The sequence below is a fragment of the Moschus berezovskii genome, chromosome 10 (genome assembly GCF_049115385.1).
Source record: "Moschus berezovskii isolate FMDL1 chromosome 10, NW_MosBer_1.0, whole genome shotgun sequence".
NCBI lineage: Eukaryota > Metazoa > Chordata > Mammalia > Artiodactyla > Moschidae > Moschus > Moschus berezovskii.
In genome coordinates this window covers 103,632,701-103,648,086 of record NC_142469.1, presented here as the reverse complement: position 1 = coordinate 103,648,086, position 15,386 = coordinate 103,632,701, and the positions used below count along the sequence as shown (strand labels likewise).

Below are 15,386 nucleotides of genomic sequence, written 5' to 3'. Positions count from 1 at the left end.
GTATTCTGGAAATCCTTGTCAGGCAAAGACACACTTTGGATCCTTGTCTTTGCAAAGAAATGACCCCTTTATCATTATGTAATATCTCTCCATGTCTTAGAAATAGTCCTTGTTCTAAAGGCTACTTTTGCTGATATGAACAGAGCCACTGCAGCTCTATTTTTACTAGAGTTTGGATGTCTTTTTTCTCTTTTGAGAGGTTTAGACCATTTGCATTTATTATTTTTTTATTTTTTCTTTATTTTTTATATTTTTATTTTAATTTTTTGAATTAAAAGTTTAATTCTGAACCATTTTATAACCGCATTTTCTCTTGAAGCATTTTATCACAGCAGGTTAGAACAACTTTGGGATAAAAGGCAACTGGTAAACTGTCCAAAACAAGGTTCCAAATAACACCTCTTACTGACTTACCTACCCATACATATCCCAAATAAAGTTTTTGATCAAAAACGTGAAATAGATCCACCTGCTTATTTTAAGTATATTAAAAAGGAAACTAATTGGACCATTTCTATTTGTCTATTTTATACAAAAAGGCTACACAATGTTACACTTTATCAGACTACAATTAGAGTGATTATGAGTTAGTGTTTCTACACCATTACTTGATTCTTAAAAATTAGAAATTGCTGTAGCAGGATTCACTATAACTTAACACTATGAGAGACTTAAAAAACTAACAGTTACTGCAAAAAAAAAAAAAAGCTACTTCAAAGCAAGCAAAGTCAGTACCATTACAGATATTAAAAAAAAAAAATTTAACAAGCAAGGCTAGAGTTTGATAAATTCCATCTTGTGATCCATTCTTGTGCATTCTTCACTTCTTGAGTCACTCCCCAAATCCATTTGTATTGTAACTCCTCAACCAAAAAGGACCAGAACAAAAAGTTTACTTCAATTGTTCCCATAGGAAACTCAGCTTGGTTAGTGTGTCAGGCACTTTCTGAGATACCAGCCCACCCCTCGAGCCCTCTCAGCAACTCTACAGGCCAATCACAATGCAAGTTCAGACAATACAGCTGTATAAAGACAGAAAGGCTGCTATTAATGTTTAAAACAGCAAATGTTACTCATCTGAGTATTAAGTTGCAAAAGCTGTGGCAAAAAACATTAAAGTTAATAACTTCCACACATGACCACCTAACAACTAGAAATCTGAGAACATTCAAATGTTCCAAGACATCTTTCAAAGTACGTATCTTTTCTGGTGGCAGATTTACAAATAGGCCTAAAGCATTCCCACCCTACCAACCAAGTCTTTCTGAAGTTCTGTAGGCAGAGTAAAAGTATTTTACCCAAACTGGCTTGTTTAACTTCTTACCTAAAGGATGATTTACAGGTCAGTATCAAACCAGGCCAGCTGATTGCTGTCGCCTGGGGGCAGCCCATCCATGAGGTCCTGGGCATGCCCCAGATCTGGCAGCCCATCAACTGGATAGTCAGCACCAGGGTGGTGGCCGCCCATCTCATGCTCCATCATGGGGTCCATCCCCAAGGCGTCCTGCCCGTACCCACCGGAGTGAAAAGAACGATAGCTGGGATCGTCCTGGCGGTATCCAAGAGGCTCTCCCTGGGCACCGATATCAAGTCCAAGATCAGCCGTCTCATTCCAAGCCATTGGCTCCGTTCTGAAGAGAGAACTGGTCAGCTCAACCGAAAGCCGCTTCTTATAATCCTGTGGCTTGTCCTCAGACATTCGGAACAAAACAGCAGCTGCATATGTTGCCACACCCTCATTCCTAGAATGAAGTAATTCTGTCAGAGGAGCTGTGGCTCCCTCGGCTTCAATAGCTTCTGCAGCTTCCTTGTCCTGAGCAAGTTCACAGAGGACCCCTGCAGCTACTCTGGATATTTTCAATAGGAGAATAAAGCAGCTGCACACACAATGGAATGGTATTTAGTCCTCTGATAACGATTCGGCTGTTAACATCCCGAGCTAGGATGTGAAGGGCTCCAGTACAACCTTCAACTATTTCTTCCATGCGGACTCCCTCCACAAACTGCTGCTGTGTTCCACCCATAGACGTACGACGCTGGGTATCCTGATGTGCACGAACCAGCAACTGAATGTCACCAGTCGTGGAACGTCACCCTGCTCACGCAAAGGTGCATGATTTGCTGGACAAAGGGCAAGATTTCGAATCAATCCAACAGTAGCCTTGATCAGAGGCCAGTGGGATGGTGGATGTAGGAGTTTAACCACCACAGATAGTCCATAGTGAAGGCGAACAGCGTTCTGGGCCATCTCAGCTTCCTGGTGTCGGCTGGTCAGATGACGAAGGGCACAGATGGCAGGCTCAGTGCTGTCTTCCCTGTCCCCAGCACGGAGGACCGTGTGCACCAGAGCCTCTATGCCACCCACCTGGCACACCATCATCTTATTCTTATAATTATTGCAAGTGAGATTAGAAAGAATTCCAGCTGCACAGGTGACCACATTGATATCATCTGAGCCCAGAAGCTGAACAAGAGTCCCAAGAAGACCTTCCATCCCTTCCTGTTTAGTTGCAGCATCTGAAAGATTCCTTAGAGTCCAAAGGCAGTTCTGAACAAGGCACTGACTTGGATCTGTCAGGTGAAGTCCTAGAGCTTGCATTCCACCAGCTTCTACAATAGCCGGCTTGTTACTGGAGCAGACAGACAGCACCTTCAGCACTCTGCTGGTGGTCCACAGCAGCTTCTCATAAGTGTAGGTCCTCATTATATTCACTAGAGCTTGAGGTCCACCACTAGCCAGGATGATCAGCTTGCTTTCTTGATTGCCGTAAGCTAAAATCTGAAGACAATCTGTTGTAATAGCCAAGAATTTAACATTTGTTTTGTTGAGCAAGGCAACCATTTTCTGCAGCCCACCAGCTAAACGCACTGCCATTTTAGCTCCTTCCTGATGCAGTAAAAGGTTGTGGAGAGTTGTAATGGCATAAAACAATACAGAATCCACTGGTGAACCAAGCATCTTCACCAGGGCAGGAATGCCCCCAGATTTAAAGATGGCCAGCAAGCCCTCACGATGGTGGGAAAGATTGTGCAAGGTCCCAGCAGTACAGCGAGCTGTTTCCACATCATTCGTGTTCTGCATGGTACGCACAATAGCGGACACCATCTGAGGAGAACGCATGATGGCGTCTCTGGAAGCTTCCTTTTCAGAAAGCTGATGGACCATAACTGCAGCCTTATTAACCACCACCTGGTCGTCATCATCCAGCAGTTTTGTCAATTCAGGGATTGCACGCGCGGCAAGTTCTGCATCATCGTGATAGTTAATTAAGTTTACAACTGCATGTTTCAGCATCTGTGATGGTTCAGCCAGACACTGGACGTTAGTGGGATGAGCGGCATCAAACTGTGTAGATGGGATCTGCATGCCCTCATCTAGCGTCTCAGGGAACATAGCAGCTCTCACCCTCTGAGCTCGAGTCACTGCATACTGTCCATCGATATCAGCTACTTGTTCTTGAGTGAAGGACTGAGAAAACCCTTGTTCCCACTCATACAGGACTTGGGTGGTATCCACATCCTCTTCCTCAGGATTGCCTTTACCGCTCAGAGAAGGAGCTGTGGTAGTGGCACCAGGATAGATTCCAGAGTCCAAGTAAGGCTGCTGCTGCCAGTGACTGACCGCTGCTTTTCTGTCTGGCTCCATGGCCATGTCCAGCTCCATCAAATCAGCTTGGGTAGCCATTGTCCACGCAAGATTTTCAAAATGGTAGTATGGTGTCCTTCAGAGACCCTCAGGGGAGCAGGCTCCTCCGGCGGCGGGAGTGCGACCGTCCTCGGCCTGCGCTGGCGGCTCGGCGGGACCGGAGCTGCTCCTCCCACCTGGCTCCGTCTCCGCCTCCCCTCGCTCTTCGCTCCCGGGGCCGGGCTGGCACGGCTGCCACAGACCAAGGCTTGACCATTTGCATTTAATGTCATCATTGTTAACATGGTTGGATTTAAATCTACCATCAATTTAGTTATTTCTACTTGTCTTATTTGAATTTTGTTCCTTTTATCTTTCTCTGCCTCTGATTTAATTGAGTATTTTGTATTGCCTTTTATTACCTCATTTTACTATCTATTTAATGTTTACAATATGCATCTTTAACTTACATTTTACCTACAAATAATATTATTTTACTTGATGTATAATGTAAGAAACTTACAACATTGCAACATTTACTGTCCCAAAATATCATGCTATTGTTCTGAGTTTACATCTATTATTTTATAAATCTCACAATTAACTGATACTATTTTTGCCCTGAAGAATCAGTCATGTTTTAAAGCAATTAGAAAGAAAAGTCTTATATTTATTTTTATTTATTTATTTCTACCATTTCTTCTATGCTTCATTTCTTCATGTTGGTTCTCCAATTTCCATGTGATGGCATGTTCTTCCTGTGAAAAACTTAACCTTTTCCATTTTTCATAGCACAAGTCTGTTTATGATAAAGTCTTTTAGCGTTTGTATGTCAGGAAGAGCCTTTATCCTGCCTTCAGTTTTAAAACACAATTTTTGTTGGGTATAGAATTCTGGGTGGACAGTTTTTCCCCATTACCACTTTAAAGATATTTCCCCATTGCCTTCTGTTCTGAATAGTTTCTGATGGAAATCTGAGTTTCTCTGCATTTAATATTTCCTTTTTCTCTGGTTGCCTTGAGACTTCCTCTCATTTTCCACTTTCAGCAGCTGACTACACTGCGTCTACATGAGTCTGTTTGTCTCCTTATGTATTTACGGTGCTTATCCTACTTGAAGCTCTCTGAGCTTCTTGTGTTTGTGGATTACTGATTTCATTACTTTTGTAAAATTCTCAGCCATCACTGCTCAGACATTTCTTTCCCCTGCTCTCTCTGTTTCCTTTTGGGACTTCAGTCACCCAGTGTTAGATCACTTCACGTTGTCTCATCTCTCTCATATGCTTGTTCTATTTCTTTCCCCACTCTTTTTTCCCCTTTGTGTGTCAGTTCAGATACTATTTGTCAATCTGTTTTCAGGTTCACTGATCATTTACTCAGTTCTGTTCAGTCTGTTAATCAGCCCATCAAAGGAATTTTTCATCTCTGATAACATGGTTTTTATTTCTAGTGTTTACATTTGATCATTTTATTCTTCTTTTAAAAACAGTTTCCATCTTTGCTGACATTCTTCATCTATCCATGCACATTGTTGACCAGTATGGTACTTACTACAAAATCCATCAACATATTAATCACAATTAACTTATAATCTCAATCTGATAATCTCACATCTCTGGGTGGCTCTGATAGCCATGAAATTAAAAGATGCTTACTCCTTGGAAGGAAAGTTATGACCAACCTAGACAGCATATTAAAAAGCAGAGACATTACTTTGCCAACAAAGGTCCGTCTAGTCAAGGCTATGGTTTTTCCAGTAGGCATGTATGGATGTGAGAGTTGGACTATAAAGAAAGCTGAGCACTGAAGAATTGATGTTTTTGAACTGTGGTGCTGGAGAAGACCCTTGAGAGTCCCTTGGACTGCAAGGAGATCCAACCAGTCAATCCTAAAGGAGACCAGTCCTGAATATTCATTGGAAGGACTGATGCTAAAGCTGAAACTCCAATACTTTGGCCACCTGATGTGAAGAACTGACTCACTGGAAAAGACCCTGATGCTGGGAAAGATTGAAGGCAGGAGGAGAAGGGGACGACAGAGAATGAGATGTTTGGATGGCATCACTGACTTGATGGACATGGGTTTGAGTAAACTCTGGGAGTTGGTGATGGACAGGGAGGCGTGGCATGCTGCGATTCATGGGGTCGCAAAGAGTTAGACACGACTGAGTGACTGAACTGAACTGAACTTTATAATCTCAATCTGATAATCCCACATCTCTGTGTGGCTCTGAGTCCAGCTCTGCTGATTATTTATCACTCAACAGTGGCTTTTTTCCCGTTTTTTTTTTTTTTGTGTGTGTGTGTCTTGTAATGTTTAATCAATGCTTGGACTTACTTGTAGAGAAACAATAGGTATTGAAGCAAATATTATTTACACTTTGCAATGGGCAGCCTTTTATCAATACGCTGTGTGGGTAACTGAATTAATATAATTAGCAGATGAAAGGGATGTAGGTTTTGTTGTTGCTGCTTTTCCCTATGTGAACCATAGGTTTCAAATCGCCCCAGTGGTGAGGAGCAGTCACCTTGTGTTTAGAGTTGGGTCTGGGGTGCTGAAGAGCTTTCTCAGTATTCTTAATCCCTTCTCAACTTTTAGTCATCAGTAATGCCTGCACCACAGAGGTGGGAGCCACTCCACACTTTCAACCTGACCCTATTGATAGACTACTGTTTCTTGTTGCTCAGTGCTAAGCTTCTGGTGGAGGTAGGCATTCTCTATCTTCTTGGTCTGCTCTCAGCCTTAGACTCTGGGCACCTGGTGCTGTGCTGTCTCTCAGCTGTGTCCGATTCTTTGCGACCCCATGGACTGCAGCACACCAGGCTCCTCTGGTGGGATTCTCCAGGCAAGAATACTGGAGTGGGTTGCCGGGGCCTCCTCCAGGGGATGTTCCCAACCCAGGGATCAAACCCAGGTCTCCTGCACTGCAGGTGGATTCTTTACCATCTGAGCACCTGGCAGTATTTCTCAATATTCTTGCCCCTTCTTCCCATGGAACTAAACTCTACGTTGTATCTGCGTTGAGTCCTGGGTGGAAGAATAGGAGACTTCTGCTTTGTGTTGGTGAAATATCCTGGCACAGTAGAATTTTCTGCCCCTGTTCCAGGGCCCTACCCGTCCCCGAGAAGCAGTGGATCTTTGCCTGAGTCCCTGATGCAGGACCATGTCCCCCAGCAGCTGAACGCTACGGCTTTGTATGAGCAAAGAGTCTGGGGGAAATGCAGAAGGTTTCCACGTCTACCAGATGAATGTGTGTCTTTCTGAAGACCTGCCCAGTTTTCATGAGTACCTGGTAGAGATCCATAAAAGAGAGCTTGCACATGAGTGCAATGTCCAATTACAAGCAGTCTGCCCTGCTTATTTTTCCCCCCAAGTTTTAAATTAACTATTTACCCAAAAGGTAGGACATTAAAGTCTTAGAATGTTCTGGATCTACTGTTTTCTTTGCATGTCCATCTGCCTCCCAATATGTAAAAAGAGGATAGTGTTGATTCAGAGGATGTTGTCAGTGTTGACAGAGAGGATGTTCTGTTTGTGTGATAAACGCTTCGCGCTTCTCTGCTCCAGTGACGGCTCACTGACTTCTCCTCTTTCCCTTTCAGCGCCACCTGAGCAAACCCCTGTGGCCCAGGACTGCTACCATGGCAACGGGCAGAGTTACCGCGGGACGTCGTCCACTACCGTCACGGGGAGAAAGTGCCAGCCGTGGTCGTCCATGACGCCGCACCGGCATCAGAAGACCCCAGAGAACCACCCAAACGCGTACGTCCCCGAGTCTCAGCGGGGGGAGGGCCGCCAGCTTCAGTTCCGGTTCAAAGGGCCACGCTCGAGCGTAAGGAGGAGGAAATGGCAACCGGCCCCAGTGTCCTTGCCTGGAGAATCCCGTGGACAGGGCAGCCTGGTGGGCTGCTGTCTATGGGGTTGCAGCGCTGGACACGACTGAAGCGACTCAGCGTGCACGCATGCACGCAGTGGAGAAGGAAATGGGAACCCACTCCAGTACTCCTGCCTGGAGAATCCTGTGGACAGGGCAGCCTGGTGGGCTGCTGTCTATGGGGTTGCACAGAGTTGGATGCGACTGACATACCTTAGCAGCAGCAGCAGCTCAAAACTAATGTCTTAGGACCAAATTTCCTTTGGCTCCAGAGTATGAGACAAAATGTCTCAGGCAACTTGCTTTTGCACAAAATTTCTGAAAGAAGAGAAGCTGGAGGCTGGCTCTCTTTCCTGAGAAGTTTCAGAAGCCGGGTGGGATAGACAGAGGGGCTGAGGTCCTACTGGTAGAAAGCTCAGAAGCACAGATGATCGAAGGCTTAGAAACAGGATCATTCCATAGCTCTTGCTTACAGATCAGTGTCATCTTTCAGCCGTGGAATTTTATCATTTTGTCCTCCAACTCCTGAAGTGGTTTGTGTTTGCCATTGGGTAATAAATATAAACATTTATCACCACTGGGTGATCTATGTATCACCTGACCTGTATAGACATATTGGGTCCTGAGCGCTAGTGGTCTCAAGGAATGTGAATTACCAGAGCATTAAGAGCAAAAGCAGGAAGGCAGATTAGAGTCAGAAAGTACGCAGATCCTGATGGACATCAGTGGACAAGTCAGTCGGCAAAATAGTGGACAAGACTAGGACTGATCAGACCAGTTTTTCTGCAACACATGGCTGTAAAAATATGGAAAAATTTCACATGATGGACAACAGGTAGCATAGGACTGTGACTTTTCAGAAAGGAAAATAGATTTAATTTACAATGACCCTGGTTTTCTTCCTGGAGATACTTCAGGAAGGAAGTATCTCCTTGGACTCCTGTGCAAGGAAATGGAACCAGGGCAGACCACAGCAGTCTTGCTGATCTGAGGAGACAGAGACCAGAGTTGGGGCTTAGTGAGGCAGCTTGGATTGAGTGGGCTGGGTAATCTTGAGAAAGGGTCTGTGCAGAGAAGGAGCTTCAGAAATACATATGGAGTTCTCCTGAAGTCTTTGGCTGAATGCAAAGCTACACACATTGCAGGGAGAGATTCTGCAGTGAACAAAGAACAGGAAACCATGAGATAAAGGAAGATTATAGAACTCCCAGGGCACTAGGACAGTCTGTGTTTGCAGAGTTGAGATTCTTACGAGTCAGAGAGGAGAAACTTCAGGGGACACCTTGACCATTCAGTAAGGAATCCAGAAAAGTCCCAGTTTATCAGTTGTTGTTGCTGAGTCGCTAAGTCGTGTCCAGCTCTCTGCGAACCCAAGGACTGTAGCCCACCAGGATCCTCTGCCCATGTATCAGGAGGGTTAGTGTATTCCTTGGAGAAAGGCTATTCTAAAAACATTTGAGCAAAGATTAATCCTAAAAGGATCAAAATGATCTCCAAGTAAATTAGCTGCCTGCCAGAAGAAAACACTAGGGTCTTGAGAGGACAACAACAAATGATTCCAGTAAGAAGACAGGCTGATGAAAATGGACAAAAGGCTTGAACCAAAGATGCTCCGCAGGGAAAGATGCAAATGGCCGCTGCTGCTGCTGCCGAGTCGCTTCAGTTGTGTCCGACTCTGTGCAACCCCATAGACGGCAGCCCACCAGGCTCCCCTGTCCCTGGGATTCTCCAGGCAAGAACACTGGAGTGGGTTGCCATTTCCTTCTCCAATTGTCAATAAGAACCTGAAAAAATGTTCAACATTTTAGCCATCACAGAAGCAAGAATTATGATCACAGAGCTGCTGCTGCTCAACCGCTCAGTCGTGTCAGACTCTTGGTGACCCCATGGACTGTAGCCCCGCAGGCTCCTCTGCCCGTGGGATTTTCCCAGCAAGAATGCTGGAGTGGGTTGCCAGGCCCTCTTCCAGGGGATCTTCCTGAACCAGGGATGGAACCTGTGTCTCCTGCATTGCAGGCACCTTCTTTTACCACTGAACCACCAGGGAAGCTGCTATAATCACAATGAGATACTACCCAATGGCAATGACTGTTACTAAAAAGACAAACAGTAAGAAGTGGTTCTGAGGATGGAGCAGGGACAGCTGTCATACCTGGTGTGTTTCTGTGTGTGTGTGCCGAGTCACGTCCCACTCTTTGGGACCCCATGGACAGTAGCCTGTCCAGTTCCTCTGTTCATGGAATTTCTCAGGCAAGAATACTGGAGTGGGTTGCCTTTCCTTCTTCAGGGGATCTTCCCGGCCCAGGGATCAAATCCACGTCTCTTACATCTACAAAAAGATCTACCAGAAAGTTCTTAACAACTTTATTCATAAAATAACCCCAAACTGGAAGCCACTTCAGTGGTCAGCAATAAGAACATGAATAACTGATAAGATACTCATACCATGGAATACTATTCAGAAATAAAAAGGAACAAGCTACCAATACCCTCAAATTACATGGGTAAAAGCTCAAAAACACTGAGAGAAAGGTATATCCTTGCATGAGTACATTCATATGAAGTTCTGGAGTAGAACTCAGTAGTATTTGCCTCCAGGGGGAGAGCAGCCAAGACTGAGCAGTGACCCAAGGGAGGTTTCTGGGGGGTGATGGACATGTTCTCTGTCACAGCAGGAGTGTGGGTTATGCAGGTGTGTGTGTTAATCAAAACTAGTCCATCAAAGTACCTCTACCAAAAAAGAGAGCAGGAGCCTGTTTCCTGTGGTAAGGCTTTCTGACACATCCAGTTGCTTGGAAGCCTGCTGACAGCCTTCTTCAAATTGTGGATCTGGGCCTGAGATGGTCACTTGTCAATAGTCCCCACAGATACACTGTTGGATTCCCATAGAACATTGGATGTTCTAAGTGATCTCAGGAGCCACAGAGTGTGCGTCTGAGTTCCAAAGGGGAGTCCAAGGCTGAGACTTCTGAGAAGCTGGGGCAGAGTCCTCCAGAGGCCCCAGGTGTCCAAGCTGCCGAGTGAGCCCCAGGCTTCTCCTCTGCTGTTTCTGACTCAGCTCCTGCAGAAGCCCTGGTCTACCCAGACACCCCACTTCCTTCCTTTGGCCCCACGCTCCTTTGGTCACATCCCTTTCCCTTGGTGCCTGAGTGGCTGCAGGTAGACGAGCCCGGGGCTTCTTCCCGCATGCCCCCAGAATGCATCCTCTAGAAACCTCATCCAGCTAGTTTTCCAGGAAGCTGCCACAAGCCTTCCGAACCCCCAACCCACTTGATCTGCCTATGCTATTTACAGTAATATTACTGCCATGAGTTTTTGTTTCATTGTAAAATACAGTAGGGCTTTCCAGGTGGCTCCAGTGGGAAAGAATCCGCCTGCCATTGCAAGAGACTGGAGTTCGATCCCTGGGACGGGAAGATCCCTGGAGTAGGAAATGGCACCCCACTCCAGTATTTTTGCCTAGAAAATTCCATGGACAGAGGAGCCTGGTGGGCTACAGTCCATAGGGCTCCAAAAAGTGGGACTAAACTGAACACACACACACACAATACACTATGAATAAACAGACTAAGAGGGCTGACCTGGGAACATCATCCTCTTGTATGTCTTTTCTGCCTTGGATAAACATGTTTTAGTTCCAACTTCCACAGCCCTACTCACACAGAAGAGAAAGCCAGAGGTATAGATACATTTGTTTGTACACAAAAAATATAAAATATGTGCTTCAAAATCTATATTGGTTATCCCTGGGGAATTTATTTAACACTCCCAGGGAAAGGAAAACATTCTGATACTTTCTCTTATATATGTGTATATGATCTGTTTCTATGTGCAGCATGGATTACTTTTGATTATTTTTAAATAAAAATTATAAACTACTTTAAAAAATCTCACCCAGTTCTTTAGAAATTGAGGACCATCTGTGCCTGTGACATTATAATAATAATTGGCACCTTTGGTACCTTGGACTTCCCTTGTGGCTCAGCTGGTAAAGAATCTGCCTGCAATGCAGGAGACCTGGGTTTGATCCTTGGGTTGGAAAGATCCCCTGGAGAAGGGAAAGGCTACCCACTCCAGGATTCTGGCCTGGAGATTCCATGGACTGTGTAGTGTATGGGATCACAGAGTTGGACACGACTGAGTGACTTTCACTTTCACTTTGGTACCTTAATGGAAATATTTCAGCCACTTCCTTGTAACAAAATTCAGAGGGTGCTGGGGTGCCCCTGAAGATTTGCTCACCTCTTGTGACCTCTATTGCTGTGGAATTTACAGCGGCTTGATAATGAACTACTGCAGAAATCCAGATGCCGATAAGAGTCCCTGGTGTTATACCACCGATCCGAGAGTCAGATGGGAGTTCTGCAACCTGAAGAAATGCTCAGAAACACCAGAGCAGGTGGCGAATGCTCCTGCGGCTCCCCAAGCCCCAAGCACAGAGAATCCTCCTGAAGCAGGTAAGAAGTCTGTGGCCAGACATCTGCGTACTCGGGTGGAGAGATGATAAGAGGTGAGAGTCATCCGGAGGCAGAGGCTTCGTTGCTGTCGGGGGACTGGAGTCCTGGCTGTCTGCGATGGGGAAGGCTGCTTCAGGGTATCATCTGGGGAAGCCAGAGCTGCTCTTGCTGGCCTGATGGGGGTGGGCGTGTCTTTAGGAGTTGGAAACTAATGGAATGAACTTGTGGACCCAGCGGGGGAAGGAGAAGGTAGGACGAACTGAGCAAGTAGCAGTCATATATCACTATTTCGTGTAAAATAGATAACTAGTGGGAAGAAGCTTATAATATAATACATGCATATAATACAGGGAGCCCACCCTGGTGTTCTGTGATGACCTCGAGAGATGGGATGGGAGGGGAGTTGTTGTCTGTTGTTTTAGTTGCTCAGTTGTGTCCGACTCTTTGCGACCCCATGGCCTGTAGTCTGCCAGGCTGCTATGTCCATGGGATTTTCCAGGCAAGAATACTGGAGTGGGTTGCCACTTCCTTCTCTAAGGGAGAGGGGAGGAAGGCTCAAAAGGAAGGATATATATAGATATATAATTACGATTGATTCACATTGTTAAATGGCAGAAATCAACACAACACGAAAAAGCAATTATCCTTCAATGAAAAAAATAGAAAAGTTAATTGGTGTGAGGGATGGTTACAGTTTTGAGCCTGGGTGGATTGAGAGGTTGATGATGGTGGCCGAGATGGGACATTCTAGAAAAGCGAATCTTTGCCTTTTGCGTGGAGGGGTAGAAAGGACTGGTTTGGTTTTGGGTGTACAGTGTTAGGAGGGCTAGGAGGACTGTCGATGATCACCTCCAGCAAAGGCTTGCAGAGAAGCGAGCATGCAGCTCCAGGGTCTGGGGGCCTGAGGATAAGCATGTCATCCGAGGTGGGAGGCAAAGGGTAACCGGCTCTTCTCCGCCTCCCGGCCCTTTGCCCGCATGTCGGCCCGTGAGCTGAGCCTCTGGTCCTGTGGCTGTCAGGTGGCAGGGGTGCTCAGGCCTCCGACAGGGTGAGGTCACAGAGGGGACCGACTCTTCCCCTGCCCTGGCATGAAAGCTCAGCGGTCTCATGGCTTGTCTGACTGCTTTTGGGTAATCCAAAATCAGACAGAAATGATTAAAGTGAGGACTTGGTTTCAAGTTGAGACCCCCTCTCCTTCTGGAGGGGGACCTGGCTCCTCTGAGATGCTGGAGGACCTTACTGGCTGCTCCCTGCTGTCCCCCTGTAACACCTGCTGTACACACAGGACCAGCTCATCTCCACCCCCTTTCCTGGTGAGACTTTGGGCGCCGTGCCCCAGCTGGGGATACCTCCTGATGAGACATCTCATGGACTCAGGTGGTTCTCCCACGTGACACCCCACGTGTGGTCATGGGTAATTCACACAGCCTGATCCTGGCACACACTGGAGATGGTCCAGCACAGCCCTGCTCCTTGGCCAAGGGGCCAGCTGGCCCATATTGTGCTGTCTGGATTTTCCAAGTGCCCATCAGAGCACTGTGCGCTGGGTCCCCATACGTAACACTCAACAAGGGCTCAAGCCTCATCCCTCATGAGGGAGGAGCTTGGGGACGGGACCTCTAGCTACCTCTTTATTACCTCTTTCATCCCAGAAGGTGGCAGAGCTCTGGCCAAAATAATATACTTCTATAAAATCCTTTTCCATCTGCACTCTTTCTTCATCCTCAGCGAGAGTGAGTTGTTCAAGGATCATCTCACATTTCATAGTGGCATCTGTGTTATCTCTTAGTCTGTTATAAAACTGAGTATCTTAGTGTCCCGGCCAAAGTTCCCATTCTAACACCCGGACAAGTGATTCCTTCTGAGACAAGAGCATCTCTGGCGACTTGTTAAAAAAGCCATCAGGGCTCACCGAAGCCTTCAGGGCTCCTGTGTTCCAAAGGACGTGGCCACAGCCTGTCCTGAGAGACGCTGAGCGCTGCCGCATTTGCTCCTTGTCGCCGGGCCAGTGTAGGGCAGGTGACACCGTTCCCTCTTCTCTCCAGACTGCATGTTCGGGACGGGCAAAGGCTACCGCGGCAAGAAGGCCACCACGGTGGCCGGCGTCCCCTGCCAGGAGTGGGCGGCCCAGGAGCCCCACCGACACAGCATCTTCACTCCAGAGACAAACCCACGGGCAGGGCTGGAGAAAAACGTAAGCCACTTTGATTCGGACTCTGTGTTGCTTTTTTTTTGGACCAGCCTTCGCAAACCGAGTTGAACCTCTGCTCCAGAGAGGCTGCCTGACTGAGCGTTGGTGTGGGGTGGGGAGGGGATGCCAGAGGCTTCAGGGGACCGAACCTGTGACAACAGCCTCGGCATGGGGGCACAGTTAGCGCGGTCGGCCAACCCCCATCTTCTTGTCTCTTCCACTTGCGACGCTTCTGCCTGCTTTTGTGTTTCTGGTGTGTCCTTTAGGTCCCAGTGATCACAGATGACCTTCATGACACTGTGGTTGGATGTTCCTAGAAAAAAAATTGGGTGGGCCATCAGGACTCTGCTAGGATTTCCCCTACACTCACACAGTCTCTGAAGGGTTTCCTTTGGGGGGTGTAGAGGGAACAGAAGATGCAGTCTTTCCAAGGCTGACCTGTGGAGGGTGCCTGGGCTAGGGGAATAGGCAGTTCCGAAGCAACAATGCACAGGTCATCAGGCAGAAGACTGACCTGAATGAGGGCCTGTCCCACGTCCACAGTCCTCTGTTGCTGGGTGGCTATGGGCCCCCCCACAGGCTGCAGGGGAGGCTCCTTTATATAATCTCCACCCCAAGAGTCTACACACCTTCTCCAAGCTCCTTTTGAACAAGGAGACGTGACCGATGGCATTCTGTGAGTCGGAGGCTTCGTAAGCACCCTGAAAAGTGACTCTGCCCACTTCTCTGCCAAAGAAACATGGCCTTTCATCTCCTAAGGACAGAAGCGAAATCCATGTCTGTGCCTCGTATCTGTCCCCTTCTCTGCCGCGCCCTGCCCTGGCATGCACCCTCCCCCAGACACCTGCCTCTTTTTTTCCAGTACTGCCGTAATCCTGATGGTGATGTCAACGGTCCCTGGTGCTACACCACGAACCCAAGGAAACTTTTCGACTACTGTGACGTCCCTCAGTGTGGTAAGTGGCTGTCTCCTTTGGAAGGAAATGGCTTTTAAATAAATGCGGTGTCACCTGGTCTCTGATTTGCAAGCCACGAGTTTGGGCTGAGCACTTCTGGACAGGAGAGGGTTCCCTCTCCCCCAGAGCCTTCTTTTCATCCTGGGCCTCTTAAATCAGTCCTACTTGTGGCCCCCATTTTTAGGCGCTCCCCTCCTCCAATAATTTAAATAAAACACATACAAAATCCTCCCAAAAAGCAAGTTCAGAGGTGATCTCTGTAGCCTCCAGGGAGTTCCACTGAC

General features: G+C 47.0%; 1 protein-coding gene and 1 pseudogene across 2 annotated transcripts in view; one reads left to right on the top strand and one right to left on the bottom strand.

The window, feature by feature from the left end:
- PLG (plasminogen) overlaps window positions 1-15,386 on the top strand; it is a 49,476-nt gene that overhangs the window by 19,741 nt on the left and 14,349 nt on the right. The window contains exons 10-13 of the mRNA XM_055433560.2: window positions 7,227-7,386; window positions 11,774-11,955; window positions 14,001-14,149; window positions 15,009-15,102. Coding sequence (XP_055289535.1) covers window positions 7,227-7,386; window positions 11,774-11,955; window positions 14,001-14,149; window positions 15,009-15,102 — 585 coding nt within the window. The remainder of the gene's footprint in view (window positions 1-7,226; window positions 7,387-11,773; window positions 11,956-14,000; window positions 14,150-15,008; window positions 15,103-15,386) is intronic.
- Window positions 342-3,804, bottom strand: LOC129561134 (catenin beta-1 pseudogene; annotated as a pseudogene). The gene is made up of 2 exons (XR_016038466.1): window positions 1,325-3,804; window positions 342-1,022 (listed from the first exon to the last, which is right to left on the bottom strand). The product of XR_016038466.1 is annotated as a catenin beta-1 pseudogene (transcript).